The sequence below is a fragment of the Setaria viridis genome, chromosome 7, assembly GCF_005286985.2.
Source record: "Setaria viridis chromosome 7, Setaria_viridis_v4.0, whole genome shotgun sequence".
NCBI lineage: Eukaryota > Viridiplantae > Streptophyta > Magnoliopsida > Poales > Poaceae > Setaria > Setaria viridis.
Genome location: NC_048269.2, coordinates 11,721,329 through 11,735,377, shown reverse-complemented (window position 1 = coordinate 11,735,377; position 14,049 = coordinate 11,721,329). Strand labels below are relative to the sequence as shown.

The window sequence follows — 14,049 nt, the reverse complement described above, 5'->3', positions numbered from 1 at the left end:
ATCAGACTCTTTCATTACTCAGTGTGACATTATGATCAAGCAGTCTCAAACTGTGAGAGGCAGACGAATCGATTCGAGTTCTTTAACCATGCATGGTGAACCTAACCTCACGACATCCACGCACCACCGAGGGTCGCTTCCTGTGTCGACCTTCCCCATCAATTCCCTAACCCGTGTCGGGCCCACTTCCTTTGGTGCAAGGTTCCACAGACCCGGCCTCTGCCGTTCTGTGACTACACTTGCCACCATGTGCGGCCGCAGGGGAACTTCATTCCAAGGACAGTGGGGTGACCGCTCACGTCTAGGTTCAATCAGGTACTAGGCTTCCCCATCCCATACTGAGTATGAGGTTAGTACTTTCAAACACTTGATCATGAACAACACCACTGTCGAGCCTTAACAGATTCCATAGATAGACGGGGCGATCAGCCGACCACCAAAAGAGTTAACCAAAACCCTGCCCCATCCATCGTCCTTATAGTTGTAACAGAATGGAAAACAACCAACTCCTATAACTCGCGAGTGACAGGGAATCACTCGGCTTTTAACGATTCCTATTTAAGCAGTGCAACTATTCGACCCAACAAAACTAGTGTTCAGATCACAGGAACTATGGCATGCATCTATGGTTACAAACAACTACTATACGTAAATGCACAAACATAAGCAGGAAAGCATGTGCAAGTTTAGGAATTTGGGGTTCATGCTCCGGGGCTTGCCTTCAAGCGGAGGGGAGGAGAACTGGTCTTCAGCTGGGGCGGCTTCGGCTTCTGGAACTGGTAGCTCAGCTTCAGCTCCGTCTTTTGGCGCCGGGTGCAGCTCGTAGACGCCGTCAGCGAGGTGTAATTCTACATGAATGCAATGCAGGAGTTAGTGTTTAGACGGTTATTTCAACAACACTTGCAGTTTAATCTCGGACACTTGTAGCAAGGCTACAGAAGAGGTGGGGAAGTTCACTTTAGTTGGTGGAGAACAGGATAAAAGAGGTCGGATAGGAAAAGACTTGTGATCTGACCCTTAAACTTTAAGGGATAACTGTGTTCGGGGTCCTCAGACTTAACGTAGAGAAATTCCGATCTTTTACACAGATACCCTCGGGTCAAGGAAAAGGATACAGCCGAGTCCTCGGGCGAGGTGGAAAAGGGTCGGCTAAACAGACAGGGTCGGGCGAGACGGAAAAAGGGGTCGAGCGACACAAAAAGGGGTCGGCAGCTTACCTTCGGTTTATAGGTGGGGCTTTGGGGTCGGGAAGGAACAGACTTGGGCGGAAGGACTTAAGCACTAAGGCTTGGGCGGCGGCGATGTCCGGCGGTGCTCCGGCGGCGGCGGAGCTTCTTGTGAGCGACAAGGAAGCTCTAGCACAGCGCGGAGGAGCAGGCGGCTACGTGGATTGGGGCGAAGCGGACTTGAGCGGAGAGGGGAACTCTCAAGAGTTTCAGCGCAAGTGCTCAGGTGCGCTAAGAGTAGGGGCGGTGAGACAGCAAAGGTGAAGGAACTCCGGTGGAACTCTGGCATTCCCTTTTATAGCGGCGCGGAAGAGAGAGATTTCGGGCAGCACGAAGACCGGAAGAAAAGGATGGAGTGCGCTGCCATGGCGGTGATTGAGCGGCGAGGGGCGGTGGAACAGGACCTCGGAGATAGCGTCTTTGGCCATTGGGCACTGGAGACAAGGCGGTGCAGGCGCAGTTTTGCCGGGGCTGAGATTTGGCGGAGGCGGGCATCGTCGAGCGGCAGATTTGATTGGTGTGACAGGGAGAAAGGCGCTGCAAGCGAGGTTGCAACAGGCGAAATGACAAGGCGAACGGCGTCGCAGTCGAGCACGAAACAGCGGCATTGCCGGCGCACGGCATTGGTGGGGCGAGAGAAGGGAGCTGACGCTGCCGGAGTCGGGGTTGGCGAGGGAGGAATCATCGTGTAGCGAGTTCGTGGGCGGCGCGACTGTGGAGAGGCGGCGGAAAAGCCGGAAGGCATCGGGCCCTGCAGCCGGGGATCCGGCGAGATGATGGGCGCGAGCCGCGAGGCGGTCTGACGCGGCAGGCGGCAAAGCTCTGCGACAGCGGTGACGGAGCACCAAGGCACGGCCGGCGAGGACGCGAGCGAGACGAGGCGGAAAGGGTTGCAGAGGGGCTTCCACTGCGATTGGGGAGGAGGGCGCGGGAATCCATCCTGTCGCGACCAGCGACTGGGCGAAGCGGCAGGCGTCGGAGGGATTAAGCCACGCGGCGGAGAAGCTCTGAAGTGGCGCATGCTGCTCGAGTGCGTCTACCTCGAGAGATCCAGGGAAAAGATTTTGCGGCCCACCAGTCAGTCTCGGTTGTTCCACAGCTCCAAGATTGAAAGGAGCGCTGCCTTTGGGGACTCAGAAGGAACCGACGGGTCGGTTGGGTTCTCAGGGGTCGGGACTAAGAACCGGAGTTGGGCGCTTAAGCTCAGGGGAGCTGAGACAGAGGGATTAGGGACTTGGATTAGGATTAACTCGGCTGATTTCACCAGGGTCGTCACAGCTAGTCTCTCTCCAATTGTCAAAGAACTTCCCTGCCAGCCATCTAAGGTGTGTTTGGATGGAGGGACGGATGGGACGGTCCCAGTTTTGCATGTGTTTGGCTGGAGGGGTGGTGGGACGAGGACGGCATCAAAGTAGAATATTCCTTAAAAAATATGGATGGATCCGTCCCTAGAAAATGGTCGGACCGATCCGTCCCACACGAACGGCACTAACGCCGTCTCGCACACTAGGGCGGGGAAGGGGAGACCGTGCGTGGGGATGGGGCGGCGGATAGGCAAGGCCGACGGTGGCGCGTGGACGGGGCGGCGGCGGAGCAAGGGGAGCGTGTGGACGGGGCGGAGGCGCAGGGGAGCGTGGCGGCGTGAGCCACGGTGGCGGGGCTTGGGGAGGCGGGCGGTGGAGGTGGGGCTTGAGGAGGCAGTGGCATCGTGGCTTAGGGAGGGTGCCGGCGGCGATGGGGCTTGAGGAGGCAGGCGCGCGCGAAGCTGAGCGGCAGAGCATGCCGAGGCGGCGGGGAGCGGAGCTGCTGGGGGCCGTGCAGGCCGTGGCAGCGGGGGCCGGAGCTGCCGGGGCCAGTGCAGGTCGTGGCAGAAGGGGCGGAGCACGCCGGAGCTTTGGGCAGCTGACAATGGGCCCATGCTCTTTTAAGTGAATGACAATTGGGACCCACAGTTAACGGCATGGAAACGCCATCCATCTCGTCCCTCGGCCGTCCCTCCAACCAAACACGAAATCAGGAACGTCCCCGTCCCTCCAACTAAATATCAGGTGGAATCATCCCATCCAAAAAAAAGGAAGGATGACCATGTCCCGTCCCCTCCATCCAAATACACCCCTAGTCTCTTAAGCACCTTTTCATCTAGTAGAAGCCAATCCATGACATGAAGCCTGGATCCAGAGACAAGAACCCCAAGATATTTAATTGGTTACGATCCAGTAGCACAGTTCATCATTTCAGAATACTCTAGCAATTTATCCCTTCCAAATTTAAATTTCTCCTATCTCTGAGGCCCAGTAATCACCATCTGTGTGCAACCGCATTTAGAAGAATCAGTACATTAGAAAGTGCCATTCCACTCATATTTGTTTATGTCCTTGCGTTGACTGTCCGTAAATTTCGGGTTTAAGCTATGCTGAGCTTAGCCATTAGGAATTTCGCCGTGCAGTAGGTTTGAGAAGACCTGGCATGTTGACGGATTCGGGTATTGCTCGTGTGGCTAAGGCTTCCATCGCCACATGTTTTCATGGTTTGGTTAGCTGTTTGTTTAACAATTAATTATGCCAAAGACCAAATATATGCAGCTGCAGTATATTCTTGTAATCATACCACCGGAATCAACGGTCTTATTCCGGTAGTATATATAATCCAATCAAACAAGGTGGTCGCTTTGAATCGTCCTCGTTCGTCAGAGTTGCCGTCCCATTTTTGTTCTCACACACAACAATTTCGGATATGGGACGATGATTCCGGACGCCATCATCCGGCAAACCAAACACGCTATTAATGATCACACACCGTGACCATCAAAAAGGAATGATGTGAGCCTAGAATTTGTATGATTTGTGTTACTAGACCCGGAAACTTAGCCGGCGTAGCTAGTTCAAAGTCATGTCATCTTCCTGGTATCAATTTGGAACCTAGGGCATTTGGATCCTTAAGCTAAAGTCTAATCCATGTCACATCAAATCTTCTAAGGCTAATTAGGAGAACTAAACAGAGTTAAACATAAAACTAATTACACAGATGAAGGCTAATTCGCGAGAAGAATCTGTTAAGCCTAATTAGTTCATGATTAGCACATGTTTATTGTAGTATAACATTGTCAAATCATGAACTAATTAGACTTAATAGATTCGTATCGCGAATTAGCCTCCATCTGAGTAATTAGTTTTGTAACTAATCTATATTTAATACTTTTAATTAGTATCTAAACATTCGATGTGATAGGAATTTTAGGGGGGACTATAGAACTATAGAACTATAGGTACCATGCATATTGACTCTGGCGACTTCGATTCTAGAATTTCACAAGCTTTCAGCTCATAAACGAAAATTATCAGAGTGCGGACAGCAACACGAGGACACTCGACATCCTCGATGCTTGGGAAACAAGCCAAAATTCATTTTGGAACAAGGGAAAAAAACATTTTAGATAGAGTTCAAGGTCAAGAGCGAAAGTGACACACCGAGTAGTCTAATGCGACGAATCCTGGAGCTCCCAACGAATTTCGCTTCCCCAATGGACTATATGTGAACAGAATCCCGGCGGAGATTTCCCGACGAGCTCCTCGCACTCGCCGCCGAGGCAGCACAAGGGATGATGGCGCTCCCCTGGTGGCTCGCCACCACGGCGTGCGCTGCGCCGCCGCCCGGCCACGGCTCCCTTGCCGACTTGCTCGCGTTCGTGCTCCTCTCCCCGTGCCCGCAGCGCGCGCTCGTCGGCGCCGTCGACCTCGTGTTCCTCGCCGCATGCCTCGTACTCCTCGCCCGCCGCCCCCGCAGTGGAGGAGGCTCGGCTGTGGCGGCAGCGGCTCCTCCCGAACGCGAGGCGCTGCTGCAGAAGCCGAGTCATCACCCTTCGCCGCCGCCCTTCCGCTACGTGGTCTCGCTCGGGGCCTCCGCGGTCTTGGCGGCGGCGTCAGTCGTCCTCCTCGCGCTCGCGATCCTGCTCCTGCCGAGTACGCCGTGGCGCGCCGCGGAGGCAGCCTTCCTCTCCGTCCACGCCGTCGCGCACGGAGCGGCCGCGTGGACCGTCGCCACGTCGCGGAGAGCAGGAGCTGCCCAAGGCGCGCACCAGGCCCACCTCCGCGTGTTCTGGCTCGCCACCGCGCTCGGCGCTGTGCTCTTCTCGGCCTCAGCGGTTGTCCGCGGCGCCGACGGCTCGCTGATCTTCCCGGACGATGTTCTCGCCTTCGCCGGCCTGCTCGTCTCGCTGCCACTGGCATACGTAGCGGCCACTGGCTTCACCGGCCATGGCACCGGCGCGGGAGACTGTGAACCAGAGCACGCCGGCGAGGAGGCGCCTGCGTCGCCCTACGTCGCCGCGTCGTTCCTCTCGCGCGCGACGTTCAGCTGGATCATCTCCCTCATCAACAAGGCCTACGCAGCCGAGTCACTCATCGCCGACGACGTGCCACCGGTGCCCCCCGGCCTCCGCGCCGAGGCCGCTCACGACCTGTTCATGTCCAACTGGCCGGCGTCGCCGGCGTCGCGGCACCCGGTGGGCGTCGCGCTGTGGCTGTCTTTCTGGCCGCGGCTCGTGCTTACCGCGTTTCTCGGCCTTGCGCGCCTCGCGGCCATGTACGTCGGCCCGTCGCTCATCGACCAGTTCGTCGAGTTCATCCGCCGCGGCGGGACGCCATGGGAGGGCCTCCGGCTCGTCCTCATCCTGCTCGTCGGCAAGGCGGTCCAGACGCTTGCGTCGCACCACTACAACTTCCAGGGCCAGCTCCTGGGCATGCGCATCCGCGGCGCGCTGCAGACGGCGCTCTACCGCAAGTCGCTGCGCCTCACCGCCGGCGCCCGCAGAGCGCACGGCGCCGGCTCCATCGTCAACTACATACAGGTGGACGCCGGGATCGTCTCGTTCGCCATGCACGGGCTCCACGGCCTGTGGCTGATGCCGCTGCAGATCGTGGTGGCTCTGCTGCTCCTCTACACCTACCTCGGTCCCGCCGTGCTCATGACGCTCGCCGTGATCACCGCGGTGACCGTGATCACCGCGTTCGCCAACAAGTTCAACCTGTCGTACCAGCTCAAGTTCCTTGGCGTCCGGGACAGCCGAGTCAAGGCCATCACCGAGATGCTCAACCACATGCGCGTCATCAAGCTGCAGGCGTGGGAGGATACATTCGGTGGCAAGGTCCGCGACATCCGGCGGGACGAGCTCGGGTGGCTCGCCAAGATCATGCTCTTCATGTGCGCCAACACGGTGGTGTTCTCGAGCGGCCCGCTCGCCATGACGGTGCTCGTGTTCGGGACCTACATCGCCTCCGGCGGGCAGCTCGACGCCGGCAAGGTGTTCACGGCCACGGCGTTCTTCCGCATGCTGGAAGGCCCCATGCAGAACTTTCCCCAAACGATCGTCATGTCCATGCAGGCGTTCGTGTCGCTCGGCAGGCTGAACAAGTTCCTGACGGACGCCGAGATCGACACGACGGCCGTGGAGCGCGTCGAGAGCGGCGGTGCTGAGGACACGCCGGTGGCCGTCGAGGTGCGAGGCGGCGTGTTTGCGTGGGACGTGCCGGCAAGCGAGGAGATGAGGAGCAGCGACAGCCAGGCCCGCCTTGGCGTGGAAGAGAATGGCCAAGGAAATGGGTCGGCGGAGTTGGTGACAGTACTGAAGGGGATTGATGTTGAGGTGAGGAGGGGTGAGCTCACGGCGGTGGTCGGGACGGTGGGCTCTGGCAAGTCATCGCTGCTGTCGTGCATCATGGGAGAGATGCACAAGGTCTCCGGCAAGGTGAGTGTGACTTCACTGGTAAACTCCAATAAAAACATGAAAATGAGCGACCATCTAGATCAACTCGCATAACATTTTTATTAATCTCTTTTTTTAACCATCGGATCAACTCGTGCGCGAGTTTAGTGGGGAGTTTACTTACCACGGTCCATGGCCGTTCGTTGGCCGTCAGCTGATTCCGGTCTCCCAAGATGTGATAATTAAGGTGGTAGAGACGTGGGGAACTGGGGATGGTCGTTCGATACCTTGGACAGCCGTGGTTTTGGGTTCTGGTTGACTTGGACCCCAACTTTCCTTGTATCAGACTGATGCGCTGAAAGTTGCTGTCTATTGCAGTTGTAGTGTGTTGCTCGGTCCACATTATAATTACATGTCACTAAGAGCAACTCCAAGAGGCTGCTAATCTTACCCCAATATTTTTTTAGGAAAAAAGGAGAAAAAACGAACTCCAACGGTCCACCCAAACCTTCCCCAATTTTTTAGCAACGCTAAAAAACAGCCTACCACCGCGTATATTTTAGCGTTGGTATTCCTCCCCCAATCCTGATTCCCGCACACTCGCGCGTCCCTTCCGATGGGCCCAATACGATGACGTGGCCTGTTTTAAAATATTTGGGGCTATTTATTAGTGATTTGCTGTGGATTGATATGTTTTTGGGGGAAATCTTTTTTGGAAGAACTCCCAATACATAGTTTTGGGGAAGAATTTTTTGAAGTACTCTTGGAGTTGCTCTGATACAATAGTTGGCCGGGTTCCAGAACCTGCAAGAAACTCTGGTATAGTACAACAATACATGATCAACTCGGCTGTCACTATCACTTAATAATGTTATTAAAAAGTTTTATTTTTGCACAATAACAGGGAGTATCTAGCTAAAATATGCTAGATTCTGATTAATAACTATTCAGAAATTTAAGTTATGCTAGCAGTAGCTTTCAGATGGAGAATTAATATGCATGAGTACTTCTTAGCCTTTTGTGGCAGTGAGTACTGTACTATTAATTAGAGCGTTCAGTGATTTTGAGATATGACTGTCTGGGTCTGGTCTCCAAACTGGCTATCAAACATGCAGAGATTGCTTAAACATAAACTTCACTAAAGCCTTATTGCTAAGACTGCCAAATTTGGTTTGAATTTACCACCAGATTGTAAACCCAGTACAAATCTGATGAAAGATAATATTGTTGACATAACAGTAGAACTAATGTTATAGGAAGAGGACCATCGTTTGGACGGTTAGCTTGATTAGTCCATCCCATCTCTTTCTTTACATTTCAGGATATTTGGTCAATTATCGTAGCAGGTGAAACACATCATTGAAATTCAAACATTCACATTTTATATTTCATTTTATTTTTGGGATTAGCACACAAAAGATTTGTGGTTTAAGCGTATTATTTGTTGTCAAATAACATATTTATTCACCTCTATTATGCCAATTTGTTTTTTCAGATCATTTTACTTTTGCATTATCTCCATTTTCTCTTTGATATAGGTTAGCATATTTGGAAGCACAGCATATGTTGCCCAGACCGCTTGGATCCGAAATGGAACCATTCAAGAGAACATTTTATTTGGAAAGCCAATGCACCTTGAGAGATATTCAGAAATCATACATGCTTGCTGCCTGGAAAAGGATTTGGAAATGATGGAGTTTGGTGACCAGACTGAAATAGGTGAGCGAGGGATCAATCTCAGCGGGGGTCAGAAGCAACGCATTCAGCTTGCAAGAGCAGTTTATCAAGATTGCGATATATATCTTCTTGATGACATCTTTAGTGCAGTTGATGCTCATACTGGATCAACTATTTTCATGGTGACTACTGAATACTAATCTCTTATGCTTCATTTTTATGTTATGTTAATATGTTCTGCCAAAGTCATTCAGTTATTTATAAATTTGAGTTCTACAAAATCTGTAGAATTCTGCAAGATGCATAACTTATGCAGAACCATGATGGTCTGGAATCTGTTCACAATAAGGTGGACTCACACCGTACTTGATTTACCAATGCTATTTTTTTTATGATAATGGAAAGTTTTCCAAACAAGTAGAATTATGGTCAGTGTTTGATTACGGTTTTAAAATGCATTAAATAACTTGTCTACGTATGCAGGAATGTCTGAAAGGCATGCTCAAGAATAAGACCGTGTTGCTTGTGACTCACCAAATGGACTTCTTGCAAAATGTGGATACTATAATTGTAAGTCTTTTGAACTGTCCATGTTACATTTTGACAAAACAGATTAGTAATACATTCTTCCTTCACCATGCAAACTTTAAACTTAGCAAAAATATGCATTTATTATAGTTAGTAGCAATGTTTTCTTTCTTGGTGTATAGAAATAAACAGCAATATTCAGATCTATGGTTACATGAAAAAACAGATACATTTCAATTCAAGTATATCTTCAGTTTACTTTTGCTGTGCTGTGAAGATATGCTATATAATTATATTACACCGATAGTACCATGCTTATGTTGTTGACGGCTACTGGAAATTAAACTACATTAGCTTGTGTGTCAACATGCAGGTAATGAAAGATGGGTTAGTCATCCAGTCAGGGATCTATGGTGAGTTATTAGCATCGTGCCCTGATTTTTCAGATCTTGTTGCTGCTCATCATAGTTCCATGGAGACAACAGGGGAACAAGGTTGCCATGTTCAGAACACAGAGAGCTCTCAGGCTTCCACAGGATCTGTAGATGTCCCATCTATCAACTCGAAATCCAATGACGAAAATGGTGAAACAACTGGCACTGCGATAAACAAAGAAGCAGGTTCTTCTAAGTTGATCAAGGAAGAGGAAAAGGAGAGTGGCCGAGTAAGCTGGCGTGTGTACAAGCTATACATGACACAGGCTTGGGGATGGTGGGGAGTTGTGGTCATTTTAGTTGTGACACTACTGTCAGAGGGCTCCAGTATGGCTAGTAACTACTGGCTGTCATATGAAACATCAGGTGGCCCTGTATTTGACACTACCATATTTCTTGGTGTTTATGCTTCAATAGTTGCTACTACGATTATATTGGAAATGATCACCACTATTATTGTGACATTCTTGGGGCTTCAATCAGCACAGGCCTTTTTCAACAAGATGTTTGACAGCATTCTAAGAGCTCCAATGTCATTTTTTGACACCACTCCTTCAGGAAGGATCCTAAGCAGGGTATGTGTTGTATAGCCAACTAGGCATATAATTTATTTGTTGTTGATTGTATACACAATCACATCTTGAAACGCAATGTCAATCTTTTACCTTTCACAGGCATCATCGGACCAATCAAAAATTGATACTTCCCTTGTGTTCTATGTTGGGTTTGCCACATCAATGTGCATTTCTGTGGTTACCAACATTGCTGTTACTTGCCAAGTTGCATGGCCGTCAGTCATAGCAGTGCTTCCTCTACTGCTTTTGAACATCTGGTATCGGGTATGATCCAATAATCACAATGCATCCCAGAGGACTGTAATCACTGTTCATACTATTTAACATCAATACAACACTCACGTTGAAATCAATGATAAATTGGATTTCTTTCCTTTCATCATGTTTTTCAGAATCGTTATATTGCAACATCCCGAGAGCTTACTCGTCTTCAAGGAGTAACAAGGGCGCCGATTATTGATCACTTTACAGAAACCTTTTTGGGTGCCCCAACTGTAAGGTGCTTCCGAAAGGAGGACGAGTTCTACCAGACAAACCTGGACAGGATCAATTCGAATTTGCGCATGTCTTTCCATAATTATGCAGCTAATGAGTGGCTTGGATTTCGCCTGGAGCTAATTGGCACACTTATATTGTCTATAACCGCTTTTCTCATGATCAGTTTGCCTAGCAATTTCATCAAGAAAGGTAATATTTTAATATCAATTAGTTGAATAATCATAAAAGTTTGTGGGACATCGGATATAGTAGAATTGATATTCATGTCCCATGCTAAGCATAGAGGATTTTGATATAACCTCTAAGTGCCGTGCCTGTTATATAGTGTTTTTTTAATTGTAATTGTGTAACAAAGATATTTAAAATTTACATGACCTGTTAAGCCTTTGTTTGGACATTTCCCCAAAATGAATGATAAGAGATATTATCTCTTAGGAATAATGTACTAGAAAAAAAATATTTGCTAAGTATGAATGAATTGCGTCACTGGGGTGAACTTGACAGCATGGCTAGTTGTCTGAATATCCAAACCTTGAGTGCAATCCTTCGTAGATGTTTCTATAAACAATGAAGCAGTACTTGTTTGTTGAAAGCATGTCAAGAATTATGAGCTTGCTGTTACGTCATTGTATGTCTGAGGCTGAATACTCAAAAAGGATCACTGATGAATTCTATTGAAAGTTGTATCACTATATGTTTTCTGTTTGATCCTTGAGCTTAATAAACACAATTCTGATGCAGAATTTGTCGGCATGTCCCTTTCCTATGGCCTTTCTCTTAACTCCTTAGTATACTACACAATTTCCATAAGCTGTATGATCGAAAATGATATGGTAGCTGTAGAGAGGGTGCATCAGTATAGTACCCTCCCTTCTGAGGCAGCATGGGAGGTTGCAGATTGTCTTCCCTCATCAAATTGGCCCAGCCGAGGAGATATTGATGTGAAAGATCTGAAGGTCAGTATTATTTTGTTTGTATCACTCCCTGGTACTTTAAGTGTTTAAGATGAATGAGCAATATGTAAAACTCGTTTTCAGGTTCGGTATCGTCAAAATACACCTTTAATCTTGAAAGGTATTACTGTAAGTATTAAGAATGGGGAAAAGATTGGAGTTGTGGGAAGGACTGGCAGCGGCAAGTCGACTTTAGTCCAGGCTTTATTCAGGATTGTGGAGCCTGCAGAAGGCCGAATCATCATCGATGGTGTTGATATCTGCACTTTGGGGCTTCATGATCTAAGGTCTCGCTTTGGTGTGATTCCCCAAGAACCTGTGCTCTTTGAAGGAACTGTAAGAAGCAACATAGACCCAACTGGGCAGTATTCTGAGGCTGAAATATGGCAGGTAGTGCAAGCTCTGTTTTTCAAAACATTCCTCTTGGATGCATGACTATTTTTTTTCCTTCTATCAAGCTTGAGATGCTTATATCTATTATTTTCCTTCAGGCCCTCGAGCGTTGCCAGCTAAAGGATATAGTAGCTTCAAAACCAGAGAAGCTTGATGCACTAGGTTTGCTATTTTTCATATAAAAAGATAATTGTGCTCCAAGTTGACTTAATATGTTCTTCTTACTTCTTAGTATCGACAGCAGATGAATGACGTTTTCTTGCTCATTGCCTGTTCATCACAGTTGCCGACATGGGGGAGAACTGGAGTGTAGGGCAGAAGCAGCTCCTCTGCTTTGGCCGTGTTATACTGAAACGCAGCCGGATCCTCTTCATGGATGAGGCAACAGCTTCGGTTGATTCTCAAACAGATGCAGCTATCCAGAGGATCATCCGAGAGGAATTCGCCGAATGCACCGTCATCAGCATTGCCCACCGTATACCGACTGTAATGGACAGCGACCGAGTTCTGGTGTTGGATGCAGGTAAGCCTTTGCATGATCATCCCTACCTTTCCCTTGCATTAGTTTCCAAAAACTAGTTTACACGTCGCAATTGACCACTGGAAATGGAGAGCAATTGCTTGTATCAAGATTTTGGGCCTCTGTTTAACCTTTGCATTTGTGTTTATCTGTATCAGGGCTAGTGGCTGAGTTTGACGCACCCTCCAAGCTGATGGGGAGGCCGTCACTCTTTGGTGCCATGGTTAAGGAGTACGCAAGTCGTTCTTCCAGCTCGAAGGAAACGGATGGATGAGAGAGACCATGTCGACCCGACAAAGACAGCAGTATAAGGAGAAATTTAGGCACATTAGCATACACAGCATCTAACGAAAGGAAAAATAAACTGTAGTAGGAGTAAGCTTGCAAGCACAAAGCGTTGTATTTCCCTGTTGCCACTAAATGAGCAAATTACATGTCGCAACATGTCTTATCTTACATAGAACTGCACAATTTGGTTAACACTCGAAGTCTTGAACACTTCCGTTTCCCTCCATTTTTTGTATCTGATGAATGCTTGGTCGGAGGCATCCATGAAGGATCAAAAACAGCTGGATAGTTGGGGAAAAAAAATATGATGTTGCTATTGTCATTCTTCCTCCCACAGGTTATTGCTTTGATACAGGTCATTCTTGATATATAGATGCAGTTAAGGAACATTTTTTCCGTCGCGGAAACAACAGGGGCAAGAAGCCAACCTGAAATTCGATCCCAATAAAGCAAGGTTTTTACATCTGAACACTGACATCCCCAAAATTGGTTTTGGTTTCTACTTGTTCCCTTGAAGTAGTGTAAGGAACATGGCTCCATTAATCTATACTTTTGACAACATAGTTATTGGGACTAATGGTTTATCTAGCATGAACCTTGTAGGTTGTCTAAGTCCCAAGTATGCAAACCAAATTATGGTATTCAAGTGATCCAAATGACGGTATTCTCTGTATCCAAATGGTGGTATTCAAGCAACCAAAAGTCATGATATCTAGAATTATTCTACAGTATTCAAGTGTTCAAATGATAGAGAGATTTTTTGTGCTCAAGTGGTGGTATTCAACTCAGAAAAATTACTAGCACCGGATGATCCGTTGGTTCATCAGAGCAACCATCGAAACAAGCGTCAGAGCATTTGGTACAATAGAGAAATTGACTTGAGTTTCAGGTACAATAGAGAAATTGACTTGAGTTTCAGGAAACACTGGATGATCCGACGGCATGATTTTTACAAGCGTTGGAGCAATTTGCAAAGGAGGCAGAGAAAACTCTATACACCGGATGATTCGATGCCTTGTGGAGGTGACCATCGGAGGAAACATATTTCCTTCGAATCGTCCAGAGAGGTTTCAGACGAAACTTGTTCAGCACCGGATGTTCCGATGGTGCATCGAATGAAGCGTCGGACAAAACATTTGATGAATTTGGACAGGGGGTCCAATGGCTACTTGCGTCAACAGGGGGCACCGGATGATCCGATGCATACCAAAAGTGACCATCGGATCATCCAATGCTCACTGCTTTTACTAGTCGTT

At 48.6% G+C, this 14,049-nt stretch overlaps 1 protein-coding gene across 1 annotated transcript; it reads left to right on the top strand.

Moving 5' to 3' along the window:
* The first annotated feature begins 4,767 nt into the window (after positions 1-4,767).
* Positions 4,768-13,115, top strand: LOC117862489 (ABC transporter C family member 4). Its single transcript, XM_034745979.2, has 11 exons — positions 4,768-6,969; positions 8,466-8,786; positions 9,088-9,174; positions 9,506-10,141; positions 10,241-10,405; positions 10,534-10,828; positions 11,381-11,595; positions 11,677-11,982; positions 12,084-12,147; positions 12,269-12,508; positions 12,664-13,115. Exons 1-11 carry the CDS (start codon positions 4,825-4,827, stop codon positions 12,777-12,779), a joined length of 4,590 nt encoding a protein of 1,529 aa, XP_034601870.1. The 5' UTR covers positions 4,768-4,824; the 3' UTR covers positions 12,780-13,115.
* Positions 13,116-14,049: the final 934 nt, after the last annotated feature.